The following is a 26,679-nucleotide window of genomic DNA, read 5'->3' on the forward strand; positions in this document are numbered from 1 at the left end:
TCAATCAAGTAATCGCTCATGACCAATCACATGCCTGTTTTTATGTTTGCATGTGAGAAGTAGGGCGCCTCAGATGACCCCGCCCTCCCGTGAGACTCCGCCGCCCCTCCAGATCAGTTCAGCTGCAGCTGTCATTCAATGTAAACCTGCGACCCAACCGTGCCGCTTGACACCCCTCGAAAATAGGAAATGCGTTCCAGTGATCGAATGTTTGTCCAAACTAGATGATGACAACCTAGAACATTGAAGAATGTTACTTTTTGTATCGTTGACACATTCACGTTTGTAGCAGAAGCCCCCCCCCCCCCCCCCCGCACACACACACACATCCAAAGTGCTCTCGGCAGCCCTTCCCCCTCAGATTTTATTTATAGGACATGTCGCTTGTCAAGAGTCACGCCGCTTGGACACTCTAAGGCAGCAGACCGGATCGCAAAGTCCAGTCCTCAAGTCCTGTCCTCCTCGAACCTTGTGGACGTCCTCATAGGTAACCTTCTTCACTTAATTCCTGATTCACTTTGACTTCACTTCTCGCTTTGACAGCTTTTGTTGGCTTTTATTGGGGTGGGATTCATGGCGGCCTGAGACGTTGCCGCCAGACAATCCGAGGCCAAGATTCTGATTTTTCTGTGGCCTTAAGTCAGGCATTTGTCCGGTTCTGGTTGTGGTTTCTCTGTGGAGTGGGAGGAGCCAAGTGTCGGTTCTCTAATGTCACATTTGGAGCAAAGACTTTGCCTGTGGCCTAAATGGAACACACACTGCTTTAGTTGCCAAATTCTTGCTTTTGTATTTATGAACACTTCCCACTACATCAGGGGTGTCAAACTCATTTTTGTTGAGGGCCACATTGGAGTTACCGTTTCCCTTGGAGGGCCATTATGTCAAACCATATGTAGAAGTCGAGAATAATGCTTTATTCAATGACTGTTGAAGTGACTGATGAGGCCTTTGGTCACAAGAAAATGCTTACACTGTTATTTATTACATGTACGATTTTAGCAAGCATCAATCATGGAAGTTGACCTGTTTGATTTGCTTTCGCGGGCCACATAAAATGATGTGGCGGGCCAAATCTGGCCCCCGGGCCTTTACTTTGATACCTGTGCTCTGCATCATGACCAAACTGAATTGCTCTGGAAGGAAATGTACAAAATGGACAAATGCCTGGTAGCAAACAAAGAAAGAGCTTTCAGGCGGCTTCAGACGACTTCCGCCTTTCGTTCTCGACCAGACAAACTGGAGTCACTTGTGTTTCCACTGATGCTATTTGACTGCAAGATTGAAACTTGGGACTGGCCAAAGATTTCACACCATCCTTCATCCACTTGAGTGTACTTGCAGGAATTCTTCATCCCATTTAGGTCTGGGTGAAACACTTGAGCACTCGTCCACAATCAAAAGTGCTCCCACCCTGACATCTAGCCTCACCCGATTCCAACTCCGACACGTCCCTGCCAAAAACATTTTATTTACTGAAACTTGAGCAGCGTGAGTGAGATGCTGTTGATGTACTCGTGTCTGTCGACTTGTCAGGTGTCCCTCTCTGACATCACACCAGGCTGCCGTCACTCTGACCCTGCCCCTCCTCCCCCCACCACGCACTCCTTAAACCCCGCCCACCATTGCCACACAAACATGGCGCTGTCCTCACGCTTAAAACTTTGGGAAAAGAAGGTGCGTTCCATGCATGATGTGTGTGTGTGTATGTGTGTGGGTGCGCGTCCACAGGAAATCAGCTGGCAGCAATCTTAACTAGCTAGCATGGTATGGTTAGACACAAACCACTAACAATATATTTACTAACTATAGTATTTTTTTTTTGTTTCCACTCCCTGCGCTTTGTGTCTCATTAATATTAGCATGCTACCAAAAGAAATGGTTTGTAGTCTTAACGGGTCATGTGACCCCCCCCCCCCCCCACCCCAGATTCAGGAGGAGAACCATCCGGCCCCCATCCCACCGCCATCCCTACCAGCCCTCTCGGGCGGCTTCCTCAAACAACTGGTCCGAGATTCAGAGAAAGAAACCAAACAAAAGGAATCAGACGTCAAAGATGAAAAACCAGTGAGCGTTTTTCGGTGTTGTCACAAGCATACATTTAATTTATAGAGCATTGCTCCAAGCCATCAGAGGGCAGGGTATCAAAAAATTGGAGGTCTTAGCATTAGCATACAATGTTAGTTCGTCAAGTGTGTTTTGTTTTCGCTCCAGCAGCCAAGCAAACTAAGTGACAACTTGGTGCAGCAGTTCCTGCTTCCCGATCAGACTCCACCCATCCTGGAGGCGGAGATGTTGCTGCGAGCCGAAAAGCAAAGCCACTCTTCCAGCCCCGCCGTCTCGCCCCATCCACCCTCACCCCAAAGAACCGCGGTCATCCCCAATGGGACGGAAACCCGACGGGAGGTCACACCGGAGCTGTATACCCGAGGAAAGGGCGAGACTGAGGAGGTGAAGGCGAGTCTGCAGGAGGAGGAGAAAGTGGAGGAAATGTTGGAGAAACGTCAGGAACCGGAAGGAAGACTAGCGGACGCCAACGTGATGGAGTTTGACAGGGGGGAGGTACTTATTGTTTTAATTGTGGGCCAAATGTTGTCATCCAGAAAGAAGGCTCTGGTCTAGAGAGGTTAACAGTCCAGAGAGAATGGTCTGGTACCGAGTTAAGTTTCTTGTTACGCTTAAAGGATTTATTTCAGAGAGGTTGTAATTCAGTCCTAGTAGAGCACATCAAAACACAGAACAACAAAGCGTGTGATGTGCTTGTCAGGTGAAGGATGTGTGGTACGAGGCGGACCCCGTTTGGTACGTGCATAAGGACGGATTCACGCTGGGTAAGTCATCCCCCTGCACAGGAGAGCGAGAATGATGTTGTAATTGCTCGCTGACGTTTCAGCCACTCAGTTGAAGCCCGATGAAGGGACGCCCGACCTTCCCCAAGGCCGCGTCAGACTGCGCCTCCACACCGACGGATCGCTGCTTGACGTGGCCGAAGACCAGATTGACAAAGTCGGTCAGATTATGCAAATGTTATATTCTTTTCTGAAAGTCTTTCTTGTACCAACGGCAACCCCTGAACCCCACCAGTGCAACCCCGCCCACCTGGACCTGTGCGAGGACCTAAGTGAACTCCAGAGCATCAACGAGAGCAGCGTCTTGCACACGCTAATTACCCGAGCTAAGGCTAACATGCCGCTGACGCACGCCGGACCCAACCTGATCAACTTCTGGCCACCGCTGCAGACCCACAGCAAGGTGACGCCGCTTTGTGTTAGCATCTTAGCATTGATGTACTGTATAGAAATGTGATGTAACTCTGCTTGTCTGCCATATTGGATGTGGCAGATCTGTCCTTTAACGAGTATTGTCAATGTCCCATTCCGGAGAAATGTCGCTACGCAGGAAGGAATGGTCGAGTCTTAATACAAGTTTCTTGAGAGGTGGTAGTACTGAGAGAACGTCAACATATAACCCGCCTCTCAGTGCATTGTTTACATATTTAGACCCAGACCACCTCATTTTCGCTCATGTCAGTGGCCATCATGTTTGATGTTGGCATCCTTGTGCTCTGCTAGGCTCCAAAATCCCGGCGCGGCGAGTCATGTTGGGACGCTCCACCCGCTCTGTCAGCCCTGGTCAAGCGAGTATACGTGTCGGTGGTGGACTCCCGTCGTGACCACTGCATCTGCGCGACGGGTCGCAGCGGCACCGGCAAGACAACCGCCTGCCGGGCCTTCGCTTTGGCGCTGCTCAAGCAAGCCGGAACCGCCGGACCCAACATGAGCGGTCAGTCTGTGGATGCAAACAGGAAGTGTGAATGGACAAACAGGAAGTAAAGCGCAAGCCTGTTGTGTTTGCTTCCAGTGGATCGCGTGCAGGCAATGTTTACGGTGTTGAAGTCTTTCGGCTGCGTGGCTTCGTCGCACAGTGACGCCTCGTCGCGCTTCGCCATGCTTTTCTCGTTGGACTTGAACCACGCTGGGCGAGTCGCCGCCGGACACCTACAGGCATGTCACACGCACTCAAATACCCAAACAGCTACCACCCTACACGTGAAGACTGACCGTGCATTTTCCCGCCTCAGACGATGATGTTGGACAAATGGCGAATTTGTCACGCAACGGCAGGAGAGAGCAACTTCCTGGTCTTCTCGCAGATGCTAGCTGGACTTAGTACAGAGATGAGGTAAGTGCTAGCAAATCCTGCCGTAACAATGATGATGATATTAATTCTACTGAGGCCAATATGACACTCACGAGGATGCTGCTGGCGAGGGTGTTGCTCACGATAATGTTGATGAATATGCTGACCGTGACTAACAAGCGCAGTATCGATGCTAATGATGATTCCAACAATGATGCTGTTGTTGTCGAAAAATACATTTGTAGTCTGAGCAAAATGAACTTGTAACGATACTGATGTGAATGCCAAGACTAATGCCAAGGCTTCCTCATCAGGTCGGAGCTGCAACTTCATCATATTCCGGAGCGCCATTCCTTCGGCATCGCCCCTCCTACTAAGGTACCCGGTGGCTTCATCAGCGTCGCTACCCGTTGACCTGCCGTCTGTCCGTTTTTCTGTCTTCAGGTGGAGGAAAAACAGCGAGCGTCCGTGGCCTTTGCCAAGCTCCAGGTTGCCATGGAAACACTGGGCTTCAGCACCAGCGAGCAGAAGGCCATCTGGCATGTGCTAGCCGGGATTTACCATCTGGGGGCTGCGGGGGCCTGCAAAGGTAACCTCCTGGTTGCAGGTTGCTTAGGCGAAAGACAGGAGGTGGAAGATGATTGGTCCCAAGGGAGGAAGTCAAGGCTAATTGTGTGTGTGTGTGTGTGTGTGTGTGTTGTCAGTGGGGCGGAGACAGTTTTTGAATTTTGACAGCGCTCAGGCGGCTAGCTGCGTGCTAGGCTTCGATGCGGAGGAGTTTCACACTTTCATCTTCAAGCATCACCTCAGGCAACTGCTGCAGAGGGCCACCGGGAGCGCCAGAGAGCACAATAGCGTCCCCCAGGTGGAAGAGGGTGAGACAAGCTAATGTGCTAACAGGCTAATATTGCATTTGTGATACCATCCAGTCCGAACAGGGTGACACATGCTAAGGTGTTTGTGCTAAATTAGCTTAGCATTTAGTTCGGGTTGGGATGCTGCGTGATGATCATGTAATGCCGATTTTGCGATCAGGTCCCAGGATGACAGCGGCACAGTGCATCGACGGGATGGCATCCGGTCTTTATGAAGAACTATTCACTGCCATCGTGTCACTCATCAACAGGTGTGTGATAAAGTGCGTGCGTGCGAGCGTGCGTGCGCGCACCAACTAGACTACACCGGTGGTGTCCATGTGTATTTCCAAGTTTTTTATTGGCCCTATTACACTGACTGTGTGCATGTGTGCCTGCAGATCCCTGAGCGGCCAGCAGTTGGCGCTGGCATCCGTGATGGTGGTGGACACACCAGGCCTGAGGAACCCTCGCCACGCGGCGCACCAACAAGCGGCCAACTTCAGCGACTTCTGTCACAACTACCTGCAAGAGCGACTTGCGCAACATCGATACGCGCACACCTTCACAAACACCATGGACAGATACGCACAGGTCTTGCACACACATATCAACAGACATTAAAAAAAAGCACAAACTGGCAAACACACCAAATGTTTACACATACGCACACACATTCAGGCACCCACGTACACACCTTGATACACGTGCGCGTGTGTGCAGGAGAACGTTCACGTGGAGCTGAATTGTCCTGAAGCGAACCCAGCTGATGTCGTGTCCGCCATTGACCAGCCAGCTCCTCAGGTGTGCCCCTCGTGCTAGCTTATTAATATGCGCTCATTATTTCACACACTGGTGCGTGTTAGGTGCGCGCAGTGGGCGACGCCCCTCGCGGTCTGCTCTGGGCGCTGGATGAGGAGATGCTGACGCCCACGTCCAGCGAGGACGCCGCCCTGGAGCGCGTATGCCGTCATTACAACAACAGCGGTAACGTGCGCGATGGTGACGACAATGATGATCATGACCATTCCAACGATGATGATGACCATGCGGCGCGTGCGTCCGTCCAGTGCGTCAATGCGAGCAACCCCTGCACTGCGAAGTTCAGCATCTGACGGGAAACGATCCCGTCCGCTATGACCTGAGCGGATGGTTTGACGTGCTGCACCACAACCCGGCAGGGGGCAACGCCGCCGAGCTGCTGCGCAACTCCGCCATGTGAGTGCTCGCGGGTTCGCGGCTTAGCGTTGCCTCGGGGTTGAGTCACATGGTCATAATGGTTATGTGTTGTGCGCACACCTAATTATGAGCGATTCGTTCGTTTTTGGACCTCACTTTTGCGATTATATCAACACAGCAACAACACAGTAATGATTTCCATGACTATAATTTCCTCTTTTCTACAACTATAGCGTACCGGTGAAGTCGCTGTTCACACCGAGCGCGCGTGTGGCTCCTGCACGCGGCGGCGTGTGCGGCCTGGAAGGCTGGAGCCAGCGCTCCCTGCAGAGAAGCAGCACCATTCGTAAGACGCTGAGCGCCGGGTCGGCGGCCCTGCGCAGACACTCGCCATGCATCGCCATCAAGCTGCAAGCCGTAAGTGCCCGCTATAAGCTCCGCCTCCTCTGCGCCGAGTTTCAGAGTGTGTCTCCGCCCTCTCAGGACGCGCTGGTCAACGTGATGCGCCGCGCCAGGCCTATCTTCCTGCAGTGTTTCAGCGGCAAGACGGACGCCAGCGGCGCCTTCGACGTGGTCCAGCTCAGAGCTCAACTGGAGGCCGCGCAGACGCTGGCCATGCTGCGGGTGTACCGTACAGGTCAGCGCCACGCATGCTAACCAGTCGACCACCGCGCTGCCCATTTGATATATGTTTTCCATGAAAAATGGGGAGCAAAAACAAGACACCCCCCCCCCCCCCCCCAGGACAACAACAATATTATTGTTAGCATCATTGTTAACATTTACCATCAGGGTCATTCTTTGCATCATTCATATCACACTTGTTAGCATCACTCTTAGCATCAATCATCTCAAGGATAATTGACCAATGTATGTGTGTGCGTGTGTGTGCATTTCCCATTAGGTTACCCGGATCACATGACCCTGAGCGACTTCCGCTGTCACTTCCAGGCATTGTCTCCGCCCATCATGAAGCGTTACGCCTCAATGTTTGTCAGCCACGACGAGAGGAAGGTGGGTCACATGACTCCTTCAATGCGCTTTGTCCTCCCGCCAATTCTGCCTCCTTGCCTTTTTTTCAGGCCGTAGACGAGCTACTGGCCGACTTGGACCTGGACCCCAAGAGCATCGCAGTTGGCGCCAGTCGGGTCAGAACGCCGGCACTTCCTGTTGCGTGCTAACGTGCTCACATGGGTGTTTGACTTCTTGTTTGGCTTCCTGTCAGGTGTTCATGAAGCGTGGCGTGCTGCGCCACCTGGAGGCCCGGCGGGACCTTCAGGTCGCGGGATGGCTGGTCCACCTTCAGGCGGCCTGCGTCGGTCACCTGGCCAGACACAAGTACCGCACGCTCAAGGTCAGCATACACCTACACGCGGCGATGGAAAGACACGCACCAGTGTGACACACACACACACACACACACACACGCGCGCGCTGGCAGAAATTAACAAACGAATGACAGATTCTCATAACTATGACACGCACACACACACACACTCATGCAAACGCCCCTTGATCTTTGGCCCCCTCGTGTGGCCCTTTGGAGAACTACAGAAACACAATTTCACCGTCCGTCCAGTCACGAACGTGAACAAAAGTATAAAAGTCAAGAAGTGGCCATCTGTATGTGGGCGCAGGTGCAGCACATGGCTGTGCGGTGCCTGCAGAGGAACCTGCGAGTGCTGCGCACAGTGTCGGAGTGGAGCTGGTGGAAGCTCTTCTGTCGGGTGCGCCCCCTGCTGGACGTCAATATGGACAACGAGAGGTTGCGCGCCAAAGAGGTACACACATACACGCACACTCACGCAAAGAAAAAAGTAGTTAACACTTCTCTATGGCTGGCTCATAAAACTGGAATCGATTACCCGAACACAAGTCATGTCAACATGTGTCTGTCCGTGTGTGTTTGTGAACGTGTATTTTCATGTGCCTGCGCCTGTGTTCTCAGGACGAAGTTTTGGGGCTCAGACGACGTTTGGAAAAGTCCGAGAAAGAACGAAACGATTTGAGACAAATGGCCGACGCCTGCGAAACCAAAGTTTGTACTCAGTGCACGCACACACACACACTCAGGCAAGCAAGCACACACACAATGACGTGTTTGGCGTGCACGCAGCTGACAGCGGTGACCGCGGAGCTGAGCGACGAGCGCTTCTGCGGCGACGCGTTGGGTCAGGCTCTGGATGTTGAGAGAGCAGAGAGGCTGAGGCTCAGCAAGGAGAACAAGGATCTGCAGGTGAGCCTCTCAACAACACTTGCTGTGCCCAGTTGCTTCCTGTTCGACAAACTTCCCGTCTCCCAACTTCCTGTTCATTTCCTGTTCCCAGTGTCCAAACTTTTAGACCATTTGCTCTCCCTAGCCAGCACCCAACTGACCACTTCCTGTCAATGCACCACCCCTTCTTCAGGCTCGCCTGGACCAATGCAAGGTTGCCATGGAGACACTGGAGAAAAATATGGAAGAGGAACGTGAAAAGATTCGCACGCTGGAGAGTCAGCAAATGGCAGGAACAGGTTGGTTGTTACGTCCTCTCCGTGCCCCGATTGGACGTCTTTGTTTGGAACGTAACTTGAGTATTGGAAAAGTTCTTGTCTGCAAAGTTTTGCTGAGGAGTCTCTGATGGAAATTGGCGATGTTCCTCAAAAGAGACATCAATGCCAACTGTTCTTTCTTGCTAGCTGCTAGCTGTTAGCTTACCAGCTCGTAGTGTAGAAACTTTGGGGTCCAGGACTAAAATTCTCAAGATACTTTTTCATTTATTTTGAATACATTTGCCGCCGTGAACCACCGGTGTGGACTGTGTCGAGTTTCGAGAGCGGTTTTGCCGGCCCACAGAGAGCGAACTGGCCTTGCAGCTGGAGTGTTGCCAGACGGAGGTGGACTTCCTTCGCCGACGACTGCAGCAGACCGACGAAAAGGCGGAGGCCGAGCGGCAAGCGCGGCAGCAGGTGGATGCCAAGGTCAGCAATGACGCGCAACAATTTCATGGCCAAAATAAATAAATGACCGAGCTCTAGTAGTAATGTGTCCCGTCGCCTCCAGGTGGCGTCATTACAGGCTCAACTGGACGAGTCCAAGCGGACCGCGACTGACCTAAAACGTCACAACCGGCGCCTGGCCAATGAACTGCACGACGCCAGGGTGATGACGGACAACCTGCACAATCGGACGCACCAACTGGAACGCAAACGACGACGGTGACTTAGAATAACGAGCCAATTGAAATGCGCCTTTGCCGCACCGCTCGACATGTTAATTTGCGTTTAATGTTGCGACTACAAAAAAAAAATGTCAACTTTAGCTTTCTAAGGCACATGCAATGAAATGTAAACATTAGCTGTTTGTTGCGCGTGCTAACAAGATGCTAATGCCCTCAGCTTTGACGGCGAGCTGGCTGCGGCGTTAGGGGAAGCCGAGAGCGAGCGGGAGCTGAAAGACAAAACTCTGCAGGAGAACGCCGCGCTGGGTGTGCAGATTTTCACACTGCGTCGAGACCTCGAGGTGAGCCCGACAACACCCGCCGGATCTTGTCGGAAGGCGGGCGCGCTCAACGATTTGTGTTGGCAGGAGAGTCGGGCGGAGGCGCGCCGCTTGCAGAAGCAGAAGGACGAGTTGTGCAGTCAGATTCGCGACCTCAGCGTCAATCTGACGCCCGACTCGGTGCCTGAGCTGAAGAGACAAGTGCGCCACCTGGAGGGCGTGGCCGGCCAGCGGGCTGAAGAGGTGACCAAACTGACGGCTACCGTTGAACAGCAGCAGCAGGTCAGGGTTATATATTTGATTTTATTTATGTGTTTGTTTGTTTTAACAACTTGTTGAATATTTTTGCTCTCCACATGTGGACAAAATTGTTTTTGCCTTTAGCCATTCTTGTGTGTTTTTGGGGTCTCGATTCTATTGCAAGATTCAACGCTTGTGACTGAGAGGAACCTTTCTGACAGTGGGTAGCACGTTTCTCTCTAAAACAACTTTTGTCTTGTGACTCTGTTGTACCCCGCACAGATTCAAATCATAATTTGCCAAATTTAGCAAAGCAGCCCCAGAACATTCCAGAGTCTCCCCACCATGTTTCACAGGCAGTGTTCTTTTCTTGCTAAGCTTCATTTTTTTTCACCTTAGGGCGAGTCGCGTTGGCTTATCAACATGCGTTTTGTCGAATTCCAGTCTTGCTTTGTTACTAACAAAGCGGTGTCCTCTTCGGTTGTCTCTCATGAAGACCACTTTGATCCAAAGGACCACGATGTACCTTGACCTTGGAGTTCACCTTTATTTTATTTGCCGCTTGTTCTAGGCACTTTTGTTATCATTCATTAATTTTGAGAGGATTGGAAGTAATAATGTGTGAGGATGCTGCTGCCCTTCAGGTTCAAGTGCGTGTGGAGTTGGAGATGGCTCGAGTGAAGCAGATGCACCAAAAGGAGCTGGAGGACAAGGAGGAAGAGCTCGAGGATGTGCACAGGTCGTCTCAGAGACGGGTGAGCGGGCGGCCACGTTTGCACTTTGAACACATTAGCTTCGTTAGCATCCGTCTCCTGAAAACCATGATGCCATTTTGCCTCCACGCCAGCTAAGACAACTGGAGATGCAACTGGAGCAGGAATACGAGGAGAAGCAAATGGTCATGCACGAGAAGCATGACCTGGAAGGACTGGTCGCCACACTGTGCGAACAGGTCTCGCACGCAGATCAGATCCGGGAAGAGGACGAGTCGTGATGGGTCACGGTGTCTCGCTTATCATCCAGGCGGGCCACCGCGACTTCGACGTGGAGAAGAAGCTGAGGCGAGACCTGAAAAGGACTCACGCCCTGCTAGCCGATGCCCAGACCCTGCTGGACGCCGTCCACGGCGGAGGACAAAGCGGGAAAATCCCCGACAGTGGGACCAAGGAGCAACTGGAAAGACTTCACTGTCAGGTCTGCGATGGGGCGTTGCCCGGTCCGTAATGCGCTACATACATTGTGCGATGGGAATTCACATGGATCTGGTTATGGCGTATGTAGTTGGAGGAGAGCGAATCCCGGCGGCGTGAGGTGGAGGACATCCAGACCACCTTGACGCAGGAGCTGGAGGATGTTCAGATTCAACTGGAGAACGTCTGCAAGCAGAAGACTTTGGTCAGAAACATCTTCCTCATCTTCAGGCACACCTACACCTACGTCACATCCGCTAAGGTCGCCGCTAGCTAGTTACGCTAGCAGGTCGCGGATCAGTCAGTTCAAGTACCAACTCCACGAACAGAAACAGTACCACTAATAGCAGTTACGCTAGCAGATCGCGGATCAGTCAGTTCTAGTACCAACTCCAGAAACAGTACCAGTCCTAGTATCAGAACTATAGGGATACTAGCTTCATGACCAGAACGAATACCGCGATCCCCATCTCAACAATAAGAACCATTTATAGTACCCGTGTGATGACTGATTATAGTTTTAGTTCTAGCACCAGAACCAAACAGTATCAGAACCAGAATTGATCAAAGAAACAGGACCAGTGCCACAATCAGGTCTAGAACCAGCATTAGTACCGGAGTCTTTACCATTTCTAGACTAGAACCTGTACCAGTACTTATTCCAGAAACAAGACCAATACAATACAATACAATACAATACATGCTGATTTATATAGCGCTTTCACAACAGCGGCAGCTGTAACAAAGCGCTTTACAAAACAGTTAACATAAAGTAAAATAATAAACACAACACATAACATAAAACACGGACAGTCGTGCAGTCCTAACCACTTTTCCGTCACACGCTTTGTTGTTTGAAGCGGTTTGAGATGAAAGAGGAGAGAATCAAAGTGTCCTTTAACCAGTGGATCAGAGACGTCATGCTCAAAATGTGCACACGTCGGCTACAAGCTAAGTTTCAAAGTCAACAAGAAGCTGTAGCATCCATTGACGAAAAAAGAGATTGGTTCACTTCTCCTGTCCCATGGAAATGCATTTCAATTCCAAGCGGCAACTCACGGTTCCAAATACGCATCGGCGCTCTTCGCCAACGCTCCTCTCTCCTCATCCTCAACTTCAGCGGCCATCCATCCAGGCGTACCAACGCCAACTGTCCAACAGCGCTGACATAGTCACTGAACAAATCGGGGTTGTGAAAAATGCTGCCCATTACTGGCGCAAAAAACACAAGCGCCCCAGGTCTATCCAGCACCGACAGTCAATGGCGCCGACATTCCTCCCAATCAAAATCTGTGCTGGTACAGGCGTGCTGCCGAGAAGGCGCAACCACCAAGCACAGATACTGCTCCTTTGACGAATGTCGTGGCCAAAAAGCGCTGAAAACAGTCCATATCAGGTCCACACAATGAAACAACAAACAACATGTGACAAAACAAAAGACAAAAACAGCAAAAAAGAACAAAAAAGCAAGGCTCTTGAAGAGCACTTGCCGAAGGCTGCCTACTCGGGCGCCATCTTGGAAAAAAAAAAAAAAAAAAAAAACACACAGACACATAAAGTCTTTTTTCGCCCCTATTTTCTCCTCCCAACGTTCGCGCTCGACTTGGGACCAGTCCGCTCCGCTCCAGGTCGATCGCGGCTGATGTATTGGACACCCATGCCTTAAAATCGGAGGTAATTCGCTGACTCTGACTCAATACCGTAATAAAAAACTGTCAGTACCAGTCTTAATATCACTCACTAACCATCAGTAATACAAAACCGTCACAATCCCAGACCATTGCCAGAATAAGGACCAAACCTGGACTCGGTATGATACTGGATGTATAATATACAGTAACAGTCCCACTACCAGTTGGAGTACCAGATCCAGTACAAATCGTAGTAGCAGAACCAATAACAGAGCCAGCTGCACCAGGAGGACCATTACTCGATGAATTATCAGGATCAGAAACACAGAGAACCACAGTACCACGAGTTCTAGAAGCAGACCCAGCATGTAGCGGTGCTAGCATCAGTACTGGAGAACCACTTCCAAAATGAGTATTAGCACAGAACTATAACACCAGGACTATAACTGGTTATAGTTCCAGATCCAGCACCAGAACCATTACAAGCTGTATCATTCATAGAACCAAGATCAGAACCATGACCAGCATCAGAAGAACTCGGAGCCTTTGAGCCAATCAGCTACCGGACCACCAATGAATGCGAGTGTTTGTGTCTCCAGGCGGACGAGGAACTTTGCGTCCTCCGGCGAGAGAATGTCGACCTACTCAAACGTCTGGAAGAGGACCAGGACGACCTCAACCAACTGATGACGAAACATAAAGCTCTCATCGCGCAGGTGTCGCGCGCCTGAACGTTTGTCGTCTCGCCTTTTGTTTTTCATTTCACGTTTATTTTTCTCAAACGTCACCTTTGTCCTTTCAGTCGTCCAGCGACATCTGTCAGATCCGAGAGTTGCAGACGGAGTTGGAGGATGTGAAAAAGCAGCGACACGGCCTCCAGGAGGAGGTAGCCACGCCCCCTCCTTCATCATAACGTCATTTTCATCCCGCGGCTTCCCGTTTGTCATTAAGGTCTTTCGTGCCACTTTTTTTTTTTCTTGTCCGGACCCACGTAGCTGCAGCGACAGGCGTCCAGGCTGCGCTTCATGGAATCGTCCACGGTGGAGCGCAGCATCGTCAGCAAGCAGGAAGCGCACGTGTGCGACCTGGAGAACAAACTGGAGTTCAGCAAAGGTCAAGTTAAAAGATTTGAGGTGAGCCAGTTGGAGTTGGCGCCACCGCCTCTGTTCTGCATTCAGTTGTTTCTTGTGTGTGGGTGTGTCATACACAGTAATGTTTGTGTGTGTCTATGAACGTGTGCGTGTGTCATGTACTTGTGTTTATGTGCGCATCGTTGTGTCACGCGTGTGTGTTTGCGAACGCGTCTGCGCGCAGGTGCTGGTGCTGCGGCTGCGCGACAGCGTGGTGCGCCTGGGAGAGGAGCTGGAGCAGAGCACCCAGTCGGAGGCTCGCGAGCGTGACAACGCTCGTTACTTCCAACAGCGTCTTCAAGACATGCGCGTGGAAATGGAGGAGCTGAGCCAACGGCAGCAGGACAGCGCGAGACGCCGCATGGAGCTGGTGAGGCGGGCAACTTGCCGCCCGACTCACTTCCTGCCCTTCCTTTCGGGCCGCAACACAAACATAAACATAAAGAAAAAGAAAACAAACAAACTTTCCATGGCGTCTTTGGGAGACAGCGCCTGACACGTATACGGGTCACGCCCCCTTCTTGCTAACAGCCAATCACCTACCACCTGGAAACACAGATGGGCAATCCTGTCAAATACACACACGCTCGCACACAGAAACACGCTAATGTTCACATTTAAGGACACACACAGCAAAATTATGCACGCACAGAACAAACGCACACACACACAGACTCTCGTCCTCATTGACTGTTCAAGGTGAACACGGTTGGTGTTGTGTTATTGCCGTGACAACAAGAGTCATTAGCAATGACATCATCATTGTGCATCGGGTAGGAGATGCAGGTGGAGGAGCTGACGGCCATCCGCCAGACGTTGCAGGCAGACCTGGAGACGTCCATCCGTCGCATCGTCGACCTGCAGGCCGCCCTGGAGGATGTCCGGTCCAGCGATGACAGCGACACCGACAGGTAACCCCGCCCCCGCCCTCCTCCCCGTTTCCCCGCCGCCTCACATTCCGGCCACGTCATCCTGTCTTCTCCACCTCAGCGGTCACGAGATGGCGGCGGCCAGCAAACCTCTGTAAGAGAGTATGAACGTGTGTGGGCGTGGCTTGCATGCGACTTGGCTGTCCGTCCGTCGACGTGCGCTATACAATATTCGTCACGCTTGAGTACCAGCCATCAAATCCTGAAAATTAGTGGTTACCAAATACCGGTGGATGGCCTGCTATTGGTAGGCGGGGCGTTTGGTACCACAGGGCTGCGCTGAAGGACAGCCAAAAAGAAGTATATATCAAACTTTTTTTGTTTTAGGATTTTTTTTGGGGGGGGGGGCAAGAGTAGTTGCTCACCATCATGTTGTTCGGCGCAATGTCCGAAGCCCGGTGGAGCCGTTGCGCAACGTTGTTGAATAGTTAAAAGAAGCGAAAATGTGAGTTTACATGACTGTATACATTAGCTTAGAAGCTAGCTTGAGCACATGCTAACCGTGTGATGCTTAGGGGACAGTCTAAAACGCTTCATGTCAAAAAAAAAAAGGCTTAACGTCGCCGAATGTTTGAAAACTGTGCACATCCCTACTCATGCCCACTTCAACCTCTGAAAATAACGTCCGTAAGAAAACATCGGTAAAATCTAAAATATCGAAGCGATCGTGAATTGGCAATTTCTCCATTGCGAGACTAATAAAGTTTTTCTCATCTTAAATAATTTGAGGTTGAAGTGGGCATAAGTACACATGTCCACATTTATTTTACTCGGATGTCAAGTGTTTTAGATTGTCCCAAACTTAGCACCGTTACATTTTCATAGTTCCATCTGTCATGATTTCTCGGGTCAACCGAGTCTGCTGGATGTCATCAGTGACATCACGGTCGCGTCGGTGAAAATCTTTGTTGCGGCAGTAGGGAATCCAGCAATGGCTCCGTCGGGACCGAGGAAACGGGCGAAGGTGTCCGAGGGCGCCGAAGAACGGCCATAGGAGACTCGCGGGCCGGTGGATCGCCCTGTGGCGGCCCCCGGGGGGGGCGCACGTCGGCGGCCGACTCCAGCAGCACATACAGTTTCCGGTAAGGCAACGTGGGAGTCGGGCGTCATTTGTTGTCCGTGAGGGTTGCGCGGGTTGCCATCTGGCAACGTTTGTCGGGTGTCGTGAGCGTCGTTTGTCACGTGTGTCGGCCGTCATTCGACGATCTCGCAGTTTGGGTGCTCGTTTGTGCAGCTCCTGCGACCCAGATGAGGACGACTCAGCCGCGGGGCTTCCGGGAGGAGGTCTGGCCCGGGCAGCATCCTCGTCTGCGCTGTCCGAGCTTCTCGAAGGACTTCGCAAGCGGCGAGCGGGCACTTGTGGCGATGCGGGCAGCGCTGTTTCGCTTCCCGTTTATCAAACCACAGCGGCATGCGCCCTGCGCCGCCGGGCCTCGGCGCTGTCCCTCGCATCAGGTGAAGTTCCCGAAGCTCGCCCGGGCATCCTGAAGCCGACGTCGCCCCTCCTACCGCGCTCCGCCAGCGCTCGTTCCGTTTGTGACACGCCAACGGCTGCCTCCTCTGCTACGCCGTTGCGCTCGAATTCCTGCGACTCGCCGGCGCCACTACCATCGCTGCCCCTTCTTTCATCTCTCGCATCCTCGCACGTCGCCCGCCAGCCTCCCCCCAGCCGACATGCCTCTGCTGAGCGCTCCCCAACCCGATGCCTCCCCACCCTGGCCATCCCGGAGGAGGACTGGCAGGGACCTCGGCAGTTCGTGTCGACCCTTCAGCGATCCCCGCAGGCACTCCGCCGTTGCACGCAAGGAGGTTTGCTTTCGGAGGACGTCTCTGAGAACACCCTGGCGCCCGAAGGCGGGGCGTTCCGGGAATGGCGCCACCCGGGCGAGTCGGACGCCGGGTCTGTCACGTCTGACATGTTCGACGTCCCCCCCGCCATCCGTAGAGCTCAGTCGGCTGGCAGCCTGGCCGGTTCGGTGCGCGGCGGCCGCCGGGCGCTCAGCGTCCACTTCGGAGAACTGCCACCATCCACCCGGCGCCGCAAGAGCTCAGACTCGGAGTCGTCCGGGACGGGAAGCTCGGCGGGAAGTGGCGAGCCAACGCGGCCCCGACGACGCACGGACCGGCCAAGTGGGGAACGACTTGAGGCGGAGGGCAGCGAGGGCGGAGACGGCGGCGACAATTGTGCCGACGACACCGGCAGCGGTGACGTGGCCTCCGTTATGAGAAAGTATCTCAACAAGGAAATCAACTGAGCACCTGTTTGCATGTTAGTTAGCGTTAGCACACGCTAGCTAGGTGCTATTCACAGGTATTATTTACAGATATGTCCAAGCCACTAGCCGCAAAGTTGGTCCAAGTGCAACATGCATTTTCATTTACTTTGCAATAAACGTAATGGCACTTTTCACGACCTAGTAGATTGATATCTTTTTTCCCCGTTCAGTTTTTATTTAAAGTATTATCGGCAAGGACAAACTCCCTCTGTGGAAGAAAACTGGAGTATCGTCTGGGTCTGCGACCTCCCCGTGTGATCCTTGGGGACTGCCAAGTCCCCATGGGACCATGTTGGTGACCTTTGACATTGGGTTTTGGCAATTGAGAGCCACTGGAAGGAAGCTTTAATCATGCCTTGGCCCCCTGGTGGTTGGCTGAGTATCCGTTCATAAGGGGCTCAATTGGACATGAAGCACAATTTGCATTTGAAATGTAAATCTGGCAAACCATCAGCTTAATTTTTTTTTGTGGGTGCCAAACTTGTCATCAGGGTTCAAATTTGATTCATTGTAGAGCCCCGTTTCTTTCTTTATCCGGTTGTGTGACCTTCGCCATGCGCTCGTCCTGCCGCCAAGCAAGATGGCAGATGGAAAAAGAAGAGATGAAAGAAGGATTCGATGGAATGAGAGAGCGAAAAAAAAGAAAGAAAGAAAATGAGGCTGGAGATGATGAAGAGCATCTGGGGGAGGCGGAGTTCATCCACATACATTAATGATGCTACGCTGGGGAACTTCATGTTATCCTGCTAGCACCTGCTGATTGTTATTGTGAGCTATTTGCATGTTTCATGGAGCGGGTTCCTCAAAGTCGAATGTCAGGCAGACTGAACCTTTTATCCTGTTAGGGCAATTCCATCTTTCAAAAAGTAGCATTATGTGGCAGGAATGTGACCACGTGACCTCTGAGATGGAACAAGAAGTGAAAAGGATGGAGAGAAACGGAGTGAGGGACAGAGAGAGAGAGAGAATGCCAGCAAGACACGGAGACAAAAAGAAGGAGCTGGTGATGCAGAGTGAGCAAAAGATGGAGAGAGAGAGGGAGGGTGAGCGAGCAAGGAGGCTGCGGGAAGCTGTTGTGGCACGGGGATATTCGAGTTGCGCTCGCACATGCCACCGGAGCCTCCGCGTGTCCCGAGATTAAGACCCCCGCGGTGAGGACACCGCCGCCCTTGACGACCCCCGCAGACCCGCCTCTTGTCTTGATGTCTCGGTGCGCGTGCGTGTTGCTGTGGTTGGCGTGCGGCTGCGTCACGCCGCGTGCAGGTAAGACGCGCTCGGCTTGAGTGCGTGTGCGCGTGCGCGTGAGTGCCCGCGCGTGGCTTTACCTATCGTCTTTTGAGTGTGTGTGTGTGTGTTGGGGGGGGGGGGGGGATCCCGCGTGGACAACACAACACAACCCCCTCGCCTTCCCAGGCAGCATGGCTGCTTTGTTCTGCGGTGTGTTCACCGCAGCGCGCGCGCGGATGTCAACACGCGCTGCGGAGTGTGTCTGAGCGTGTGTGCACGCGCGCGCGTTATCAAGTTGCTGTTGAGAGGGTACAATACACTTCTTCACACACAAACGCAAATCCTCCACTGGTCACAAGATTAGGAACCCCTCGATGACAAGCTGATGGCCTGGTAGCCATTTTCATCATTAGGGCAAGAAATGTGTTAGACCTTGAAACAAACTGTGGATTAGTCGCGGAGGATATAAAAAGTCTACACACCCCTTGCACATTTTTGCAACCCCACTTGGGTTATTTTCAGTTCCACTTCTCGAAAAGCCTGCATTTGATGTATCAATGAAGTTGAATATAGGTCAAAGGTCACAATTTTGGTCATGATTTCTCTTGCTCTCATTTTTCTTACAAGATTCTGGCCATTGAACAGGGGCGTCCAAACTTTTCTTGTGGCTTCCTTTTTGATTTTGCAAGACGAGAAGAAACGAAGCGGAAATCGTTCGGGTTGAAGAGCCTTGGCGGGTTGCGCAACACTGGCCCGTGGCGGAAAACTTTGCATTGAGTTAGCGTCAATTTAGCGAGAGCGAAACGTGACGTGTTAAATTAAGCCGAGGATGACAACAGCATCGTCCTCTCCTTCCTTCAGCCATGACTCGGGTGTTCGCGTTGCACAGCGAGTACGCGCGCACGCAAACACACACACAGGAATCGGGCAAGTACTAGCCTTATTTCAAGAAATCAGGTTCTCGTGATTGCTGCCAATACCAGCCACCCAAATTTAAGACAATCAGTCTGAAAAAACATCCCTAATAAACACAAATGCGCACATGGCCAAAATGGATGTACAGTACTCAAGGATAATGCTGAAGCAATCTCTGACAGTACATTTTCAAACCGCGTAAAAAATGTTTACTCCACAAAGTTAAATTTGAAGACCCCCCCCCCCACACCACTCCCCCCGTAAACCCCACCACACTAAATCCCCCAGTTGCTGTCATGGATTTGGGGGTCTGAAGGAGGTTGTGGGAGGATTGAGGAGAGTGTCATCACACACACACACACACACACACACACACACACACACATACATAGTTTTGCAGCGTCTTTGCTTCCCCCTATTCAGGAACTTTAGAAGCACTAAAAGTGACATTAACGCTTTTTTAAATCCTTACTAATCTCGGCTAACACTCACACACACGCACACACACACACAGAGCACAAATCTTTGGTTCTCTTTTGCGACCGTAATCCCCGAGAGGATTAAAATGTACGATGATGACAAACTACTTTCACTTCTTCTGGCTGTCATACACTCTTCAGACAGTTGCCACGACGACCACTCTCAAGTGCGTGCAGGCACACACAGACACATACTTTGATATTCAAACTTTTGTGGAATCTTATATTTGTTCACGATCCCGTCATCGTCATCTTGCTTGTTTGGAGAACTGTATGTGTGTGTGCGTGTGTGTGTGTGTGACTGCGTGTTTGTATGTTCATAAATACTGTTGTGTATATACTGTATATGAATATGTATGTTCAAAATATCGAAAGTATTTAGTGTGTGTGCACAGAGCCGAGCGTGGCGAGGGTGCGGTCTGTAAGTTGGCCAGCAGAGAGCGCTCAACAGCAGGCAGGGAGCGTCTTATCTTCGCCGTATCCCTTCCATGATGAGGTGGGGGGCAGGCCCCCACCTCCGGGACCAACACTCGAGCTCATGCCCACACCAACACACGCGCCCAGCGTCGAGGATGAGACAAAACTCCCTGAAGTGGACGCATCAGCATCGCCATCACCATCATCAGGTGTGATGTCAATGGCAGAGACGTTGGCCACGCCCATCCCTTCCTTTAGTACAGTGCGAGAAAATATCTAATTTGGGAATCACAGACTCTTTTCCAAATTCTGAATCACCGCAACAGGATATGATCGTCAGTAATATCTATATCTATCCACTACATAAGAGACTATTTTGGTTCTTCCAGAAACATCCAGTTGCTCTGTTACCTTCAAACAGCCTGAGGGTTACATCGACTCGTCAGACGCGCTTCCCCCGGCTGGCCACGTGCGCTGCACGTACACCATCACCGTCTATGCGGGGTACGGCGTCGAACTGCAGGTACATGACACACACGCACACACGCGTCTTTTCCTACCAGCGTCCCAATATTTTTGTCCAAGTGTAACAAATTGTGACTGGACATTTGCGCGTTCAGGTGAAGAGCGTGAACCTGTCGGACGGCGAGCGGCTGTCCATCAGAGGTGTGGCCGAGGGCGGGGCCTGGCTTCTGCTGGCCAATCAAACGTTGCTGGTGGAGGGACAGGTCATCCGCAGCCCCAGCAACACGCTCGCTGTCTTCTTCAGCTCGGCGCGTGACGACGACGGCGTCGGCACGTTCCTGCTGCACTACCAGAGTGAGCGCGCGCGCGCGCACGCACATGCAAAACGCGCACGTAGATAGATAGATACGCGCGCACACGCACGCAAACTGACGTAGCACTAAATGGCTGTTTGCGACGATGCTAATGTGCCAATTACATGCAGTCAACACATGACTTAACACGCTTCTTAACGAGCTCATTAAAACTTTCATTAAGTTTGCGCTCGTTAAACGCCTCCGGTGTGTTTGTGTGTGTGTATATACGTACGTGTAGCAGCCATGACACGTAGGCTATTAAATACATTAGCACTCGACAGAATTAGCATTCGACAGAACCTAGCGGCAACACAACCTAACTAACCATGTACCGTAAAAGTCGTTGCGTCCGAGGACACAAAGTGAAAATAAATGCTAATTGTTGTTTTTGTGGTTGTTCCTTGATGTTTGTCAGTCTTTCGACTGAGTTGTTTACTTCCTAAGCGGCCCCATTTTGGGGAAGTAACCGTGTTGGACCTCTTGCCTGGGGGAACGGCCCGCTTCCACTGCCACATGGGCTACCACCTGCAAGGGAAACCGCTGGTCACCTGCGTCAACGCCTCACGGCCGGCATGGAGCAACAAGGAGCCCACCTGCAGAGGTCAGTGTCTCGAGGGAGGGCTCTGGTTTTGGTGCGCCCCCTCATTTCTATAAGTGATATCCTCTCTCTAGCGCTCTGCGGCGGTACGGTGAAAAACGCCACGTTGGGCAGGGTCCTGTCCCCCTCGCCTCACCACGGGCCCAACTCCACACAGGAACACTCGTGCTCCTGGTCTCTTGAAGCCGCCCAGGAGCGGAGGCTGCACCTGCACCTGGAGCGCCTGCTACTTGGACCCTCGGACAGGTGGGTCAGAACTACACCCTTGGAACAACAGCAGGAAGTTGATGATGATGTGTTCCGATTAGACTGGTTCTGTGGAGCGGCCTGGATGCCGGATCCGTGGTGCTGTTCGACTCGGGTCGAAGCGCGCACGTCCCCTTTGAGGGAGTGATCAGCGAGGGCCCTGCCGTGAGGATCCAGTACTTCATGGAGCAGCCCGACCAGAACACGGGATTTAACATCCGCTATGAAGGTTCGTATCGAGACAAACATGAGCATCTTGGACCAAATGTGTCCACCTGCTGCCATTGATTGGTTTTCACGATTATGCTCCAGCCACAGCATCATTAACAGCACTCAAGTAGACGTCCAAAGCGTAGTTTTTATTTGACTGATGGCCAACTGTCTAGTCTACTCTACCCATGCAGCTTAGGGAATAGGTAGGAAATAAGTGACTGTTTCTAAACGCAGCCCACTTTGTCCTTCTTTTGCCCCTATGCAGCCTTCGAGCGAGGTCACTGCTATGAGCCGTACCTCCAGAATGGCAACTTCACCACATCGGACCCCCTGTATGGCGTTGGCGCGGTGGTCCAGTTCAATTGCGATCCGGGTCATGCCCTAGAACAGGGTCCTCCCATCATCGAGTGCATCAGTGCCAGAGACCCTTATTGGAACGACACTGAACCGCTTTGTAAAGGTGACCAACAGAAATCTAGAACAGCCTCACAACTCGGCGTCATGGAATGTAAACGGTACAATTCGCCAAAGCAACTTAACCAAACTAAGCAATGCAACCTCGTAGTAACCTCACAACAAATGTAAGCTAAGAACTTGTGCCCAGCACAACCTAAAAAGTACAAAGGTGCCAACGTGAGTTTTTTTGTTATTTTTATTTTAGCTCAGTGCGGAGGTGACCTGAGCGGACCGGGCGGCGTCATCTTGTCGCCCAACTGGCCCGAGTGGTACGGTGAAGGGGAGGAGTGTGCATGGAATATCCACGTTGGAGAAGACAAGCGGGTGCTCATCGACGTGCAGCTGTGAGGACAACAAGTCCTGGTTGATTGACGGCTAACCGGCTGATAGCGGGACTGACTGCCTTACTGACTGACTGTTGCACGGACGGATGGATGGACAATTGGATGGACGGAGTGATGTTCAGACTAATTAGCATTAGCATGTAGCATCTCTGTGAGGTAAACTGAGCGCTAGCTTTCTCTCTCTCTGGCGCCAGTCTCAACATCAGCGAGGGGGACTTGCTGACGGTGACGGACGGAGACGAGGGTGCCGCCCACTCGCTGGGCCGCTACTCGGGGGGGCGTGCCCCCTTCAAGCTCTTCTCCAGCACCCCCGACCTCAGCGTCACCTTCCATTCGGATCCGGCCGGACTTGTGCTGGGCAAAGGGGAGGGGTTCATCATTAACTACATGGGTGAGGCCGGCCGCACACAACATCGACATCACCTAGCAACCTCCAAAACCTTCCAAGCAGCACCGCCTCCTCCGTTTAGCCTTGCTGTCCTGCTGAGTCACTGCACAAACTGACAAATGCGCAGATTATCTTTAAAATAACTCTGCACAATGGCAACACAAACACTGACTCATTCTCTGTGCGTCACAAACACTGACACACACACACACACTAAATTGTGCAACTGCTGGTGTCTTCAATTAATTTCAAAGCACAAAGATGACAACAGAATGCTAAGTCTGACGCTAACATGCTAATACACCAACGATGCCTCTGTCGGTCCACAGAGGTCTCCCACAACGACTCGTGTGCCGACCTGCCCGAAATCCAAAATGGCTGGAAGACACGCGTGGACGGCTTGGCGTTACGCGGCGCCCGCGTGACCTACCATTGCGACCCAGGATATGACCTACAGGGCGGCGACACCCTCACGTGCCAGATGGACCTGTCGTGGAGCACAAAGCCGCCATTTTGTCAGAAGAGTCAGTAGCCGTTTCTCAATTGTGGTATTCTTGTCCGTTCTTATGTCCTCGCGATCTGGGATGACATTATCAGTGCCGACCTAAGTCCTCTTCCAATTTAAAGTGCACTTAAAGCAAGATAGCATCGAATACCCGGATGTTGTCCTTTGTCTGCTCACTTGAGGAGTACGTTCTTAGACGGACAGTACTTGGGCGGTTCGCTCTGCCTTCTTCATATTGAGAAATGGCAACTCACTTCCTGTCTTCACTTGAGAAATTCGGCCTTTGTGTATGAGCGATGGAAAATCTGGAAGGATTTCGAACACTTCCCACGTTTCTAACCTTGTTCTTCTTCTGCTTTGACAGTCATGTACTGCTCAGACCCAGGTCACGTTGAGCACGCCGCCCGCTCCCTGTCGGATCCCAAACTGCTCGTGGGGACCACTGTCCGATACCGCTGCAACGCCGGATACATTCTACAAGGTGGCGCCACCATCACCTGTTATGGCCGTGAGCCTGGGACGCCTGTGTGGACTTCACACCTCCCACGATGCGCCCGTGAGTCACTTTTTGTTTGACGGAACGAAAATATGACTGGAATAAGAATTGGTCCTGTGAGATAGGACGGAACACAACATGGAGTCTATTACATGCAAACAACACAACCTACGAGTGACGCATGACAGCGACACAACAGCTTTGTGGCGCGCTGTCTTTGCCTTGCAGCTGAGGACTCGCTGTGCGCCAACCCCGGCGTCCCCGACAATGGTTACCAGCTGACGTCCAAGCGCATCTTCTCGCCCGGGGAGACGCTAGCCTTTGTCTGTTACAACGGTTACCAGCCGGTCGGTGACGTCACCATTAAGTGCGTGCAGGGAAGCCCCTCCTACTGGAACGGACCATTGCCCATCTGCAGAGGTGAGACGGCAATCAAAGTATTTCTTGATGAATGATGAAGGGTTGATGCATTAGTGACTGTGCTAGGATAGCTTGAACGTTGATTTTTTTGCGTCCTATTTCAATCCTACAAGTAGCTGAGTTGACTTATGGACGAATGAGTACTCAAGTGACGAATCGGTGAATGTCAGAAAGTTGTGTCTGGGTTTTCGAATTAGGATTTGGGCTTCAAAGTAGGGTCCCGAAGGAAAAAAACATCTAGCTAACTTCGGGATGCTTCTGCGTGGCAACAGAGGCGGGCTTAGGCATTGTGCACGGGGTGCCAATAATGAACACAAAGTATCTCACTTGACGGCTCGATGTCTTGCAGCTGACCACGCCTGCTTCGCCAACCACGCTTTGGAAGGTGAGTGTGCGGGTGCGCGGCGTGGAGGTGCGGCCGTGTTCACAACTGCGTGCGCGTGTCAGTGTCGCACGCCAGTGGTGGCGTCGACGCGGCGGTGGACGGCAGCAGTTTGCCGTTGGCCGGGTTGGTCCTGCTTCTGCTGATGTCGGCGCTCCTGGGAGGCATTTACGTGCTGGCTACACGGTGGGAATTTCCGACGCTTTGGACGAAAATGTACGATGTTTGCGTCAGCGAACACTTCTCTTAACTTTCTGTGCGTGATGTCACTTCCTGGCAGGTGCCGTCCTGGCTCCGACCTCGGTCTGCCTCTGGTGTACCCTCACCCGTACCGACAGATCACCGCGGAGACGGAGTTTGAGAACCCAATCTATGAGGTGGGCGGCGCGATGAGTGAGCAGCTCCTTTAGCTTAGCTTAGCTTTGATTGAGTATTAGCTTAGCTTTAGCCCCCTCGTGTGCTTTGTGTGCAGGACTCTCGTGAATATGAAGTGTCCATTTGAGAAACGCCAAAAAGACCCTGCCACACGCTTCCCGGGAGCAGGTGATGTAAATAGCTTCGAAGATGTCTTCAGATGCCCACTTGGGTGGTGGTGGTGGGGAGGGGCGGGGGGGGTGGCACCATGACCAAGCTGCCATTCTCATCATTTTCAGCCAAGGAAATACAGGAAGTGGAACAATGAGGGTTTTTGGAAAAAAAAAATCACATTTGTAAAATGAACCTTTTTTTTTTTCACACGTCAATTTGTGTAAATAAAGATGCTTCCTATTAAGCTGTCAGTCTGATGAAGCAATCGATGCTAAGCTAACAGGAATGCAAAAACAACGTTCACGCAGGTTTTATTGTGTAAATATGCCAAGCAAGGAGTTGATTCCTTTCCCGCACTCATGTTGTCATGAGATTCATAATGATGTCATATTCGTATCGTGTGATGATGACTGGTGTGTTGTACCTTTTTTTTTTGAGCAGGAGACAAAAGAAATAAATGTGACTTGTTTAGAAATGTGGATGGTGTCAAAATAAGAGAAACCGAGCTTCCTTGATCATGTCACGAAGCCGAACGACGTCAAGAAAATGTGGATGACTTGCACATGAAAGACATGAATTGAAGACGTACAAGAATGAATGACAAAACCACTTTGAATTATTGAATGAATGGCTGAGTGGTGAACACATGCCGTATGAATTAATTAAAAGATATGATTTGTTAAGACATGACTTATTGTCAAGACAGCTCGAGGCCCTATGAATAATTGAATATGAATGAGAAGCAAAATGAAAGTAATAAATAAAAACACATAACGTATGATTGGTACGATGAATAAATGATGCAAATATTTATCTTATGAATACACGAGACGAAGCAGCTAGCTTAGCGAGGGACTATGCGCAATACATTTTAGTCAAAGTGATGCTAGCACGCGTGCATTGGCATCACCGATTTGCACTGTTGCTGTCGTCGCCGTTCCTGCGTGCCGCCACCGCCATGCCAGGACAAAACATCAAGTCGGTCTGGGGAAGGTCAAGGGTCAGCATGCAGTACCTTTAACAACAATCCTCATTGCTGCACATCACGCGCCACCATGAGGATGCCTCCTGCCGTGCACACATACCAATATACACGATAAAAAACACACACACACACAGAAATGCATAATGCACACAGAAACGCATCACACAATATACACACAAACATACACACACGATACACAGATGCAAATGACA

The 26,679-nt window shown here is 51.5% G+C and overlaps 2 protein-coding genes across 9 annotated transcripts; both read left to right on the forward strand.

The window, feature by feature from the left end:
- The first annotated feature begins 373 nt into the window (after positions 1–373).
- Positions 374–17,181, forward strand: LOC127590917 (unconventional myosin-XVIIIb-like). 7 transcript variants are annotated; one of them, XM_052050519.1, is made up of 43 exons: positions 374–487; positions 1,534–1,674; positions 1,927–2,064; positions 2,212–2,559; positions 2,765–2,828; positions 2,891–3,003; positions 3,082–3,249; positions 3,570–3,780; positions 3,859–4,001; positions 4,079–4,179; positions 4,452–4,515; positions 4,582–4,726; positions 4,842–5,012; positions 5,173–5,263; positions 5,393–5,585; positions 5,715–5,795; positions 5,858–5,978; positions 6,062–6,209; positions 6,404–6,587; positions 6,654–6,807; positions 7,075–7,184; positions 7,253–7,318; positions 7,396–7,524; positions 7,808–7,951; positions 8,119–8,208; positions 8,287–8,406; positions 8,579–8,684; positions 9,007–9,131; positions 9,214–9,368; positions 9,549–9,672; positions 9,739–9,933; positions 10,536–10,646; positions 10,739–10,843; positions 10,915–11,085; positions 11,173–11,286; positions 13,312–13,428; positions 13,515–13,598; positions 13,708–13,845; positions 14,027–14,212; positions 14,620–14,753; positions 14,833–14,865; positions 15,692–15,853; positions 15,985–17,181. In XM_052050519.1, exons 2-43 carry the CDS (start codon positions 1,636–1,638, stop codon positions 17,024–17,026), a joined length of 6,438 nt encoding a protein of 2,145 aa, XP_051906479.1. In that variant the 5' UTR covers positions 374–487; positions 1,534–1,635; the 3' UTR covers positions 17,027–17,181. The 7 variants fall into 7 exon arrangements, with proteins under 7 accessions (XP_051906479.1, XP_051906477.1, XP_051906480.1 ...); XM_052050517.1 differs by having other exon boundaries at positions 375–487; positions 15,689–15,853; XM_052050520.1 differs by having other exon boundaries at positions 375–487; positions 15,689–15,853; positions 16,006–17,181.
- Positions 17,182–17,769: 588 nt separating this feature from the next.
- On the forward strand, positions 17,770–26,165 carry LOC127590951 (seizure 6-like protein). Of its 2 annotated transcripts, none has more exons than XM_052050621.1 (17): positions 17,770–18,310; positions 20,064–20,294; positions 20,475–20,608; positions 20,706–20,904; positions 21,322–21,507; positions 21,579–21,750; positions 21,813–21,979; positions 22,229–22,423; positions 22,625–22,763; positions 22,958–23,154; positions 23,481–23,675; positions 24,021–24,212; positions 24,381–24,572; positions 24,922–24,957; positions 25,020–25,140; positions 25,235–25,331; positions 25,403–26,165. In XM_052050621.1, the coding sequence occupies exons 1-17, from the start codon at positions 18,250–18,252 to the stop codon at positions 25,454–25,456; spliced, it is 2,568 nt and encodes an 855-aa protein (XP_051906581.1). In that variant the 5' UTR covers positions 17,770–18,249; the 3' UTR covers positions 25,457–26,165. The 2 variants fall into 2 exon arrangements, with proteins under 2 accessions (XP_051906581.1, XP_051906582.1); XM_052050622.1 differs by having other exon boundaries at positions 17,775–18,310; positions 25,427–26,165.
- The last annotated feature ends 514 nt before the right edge of the window (positions 26,166–26,679 follow it).

This window comes from Hippocampus zosterae, chromosome 18 (assembly GCF_025434085.1).
Source record: "Hippocampus zosterae strain Florida chromosome 18, ASM2543408v3, whole genome shotgun sequence".
Taxonomy (NCBI): Eukaryota; Metazoa; Chordata; class Actinopteri; order Syngnathiformes; family Syngnathidae; genus Hippocampus; species Hippocampus zosterae.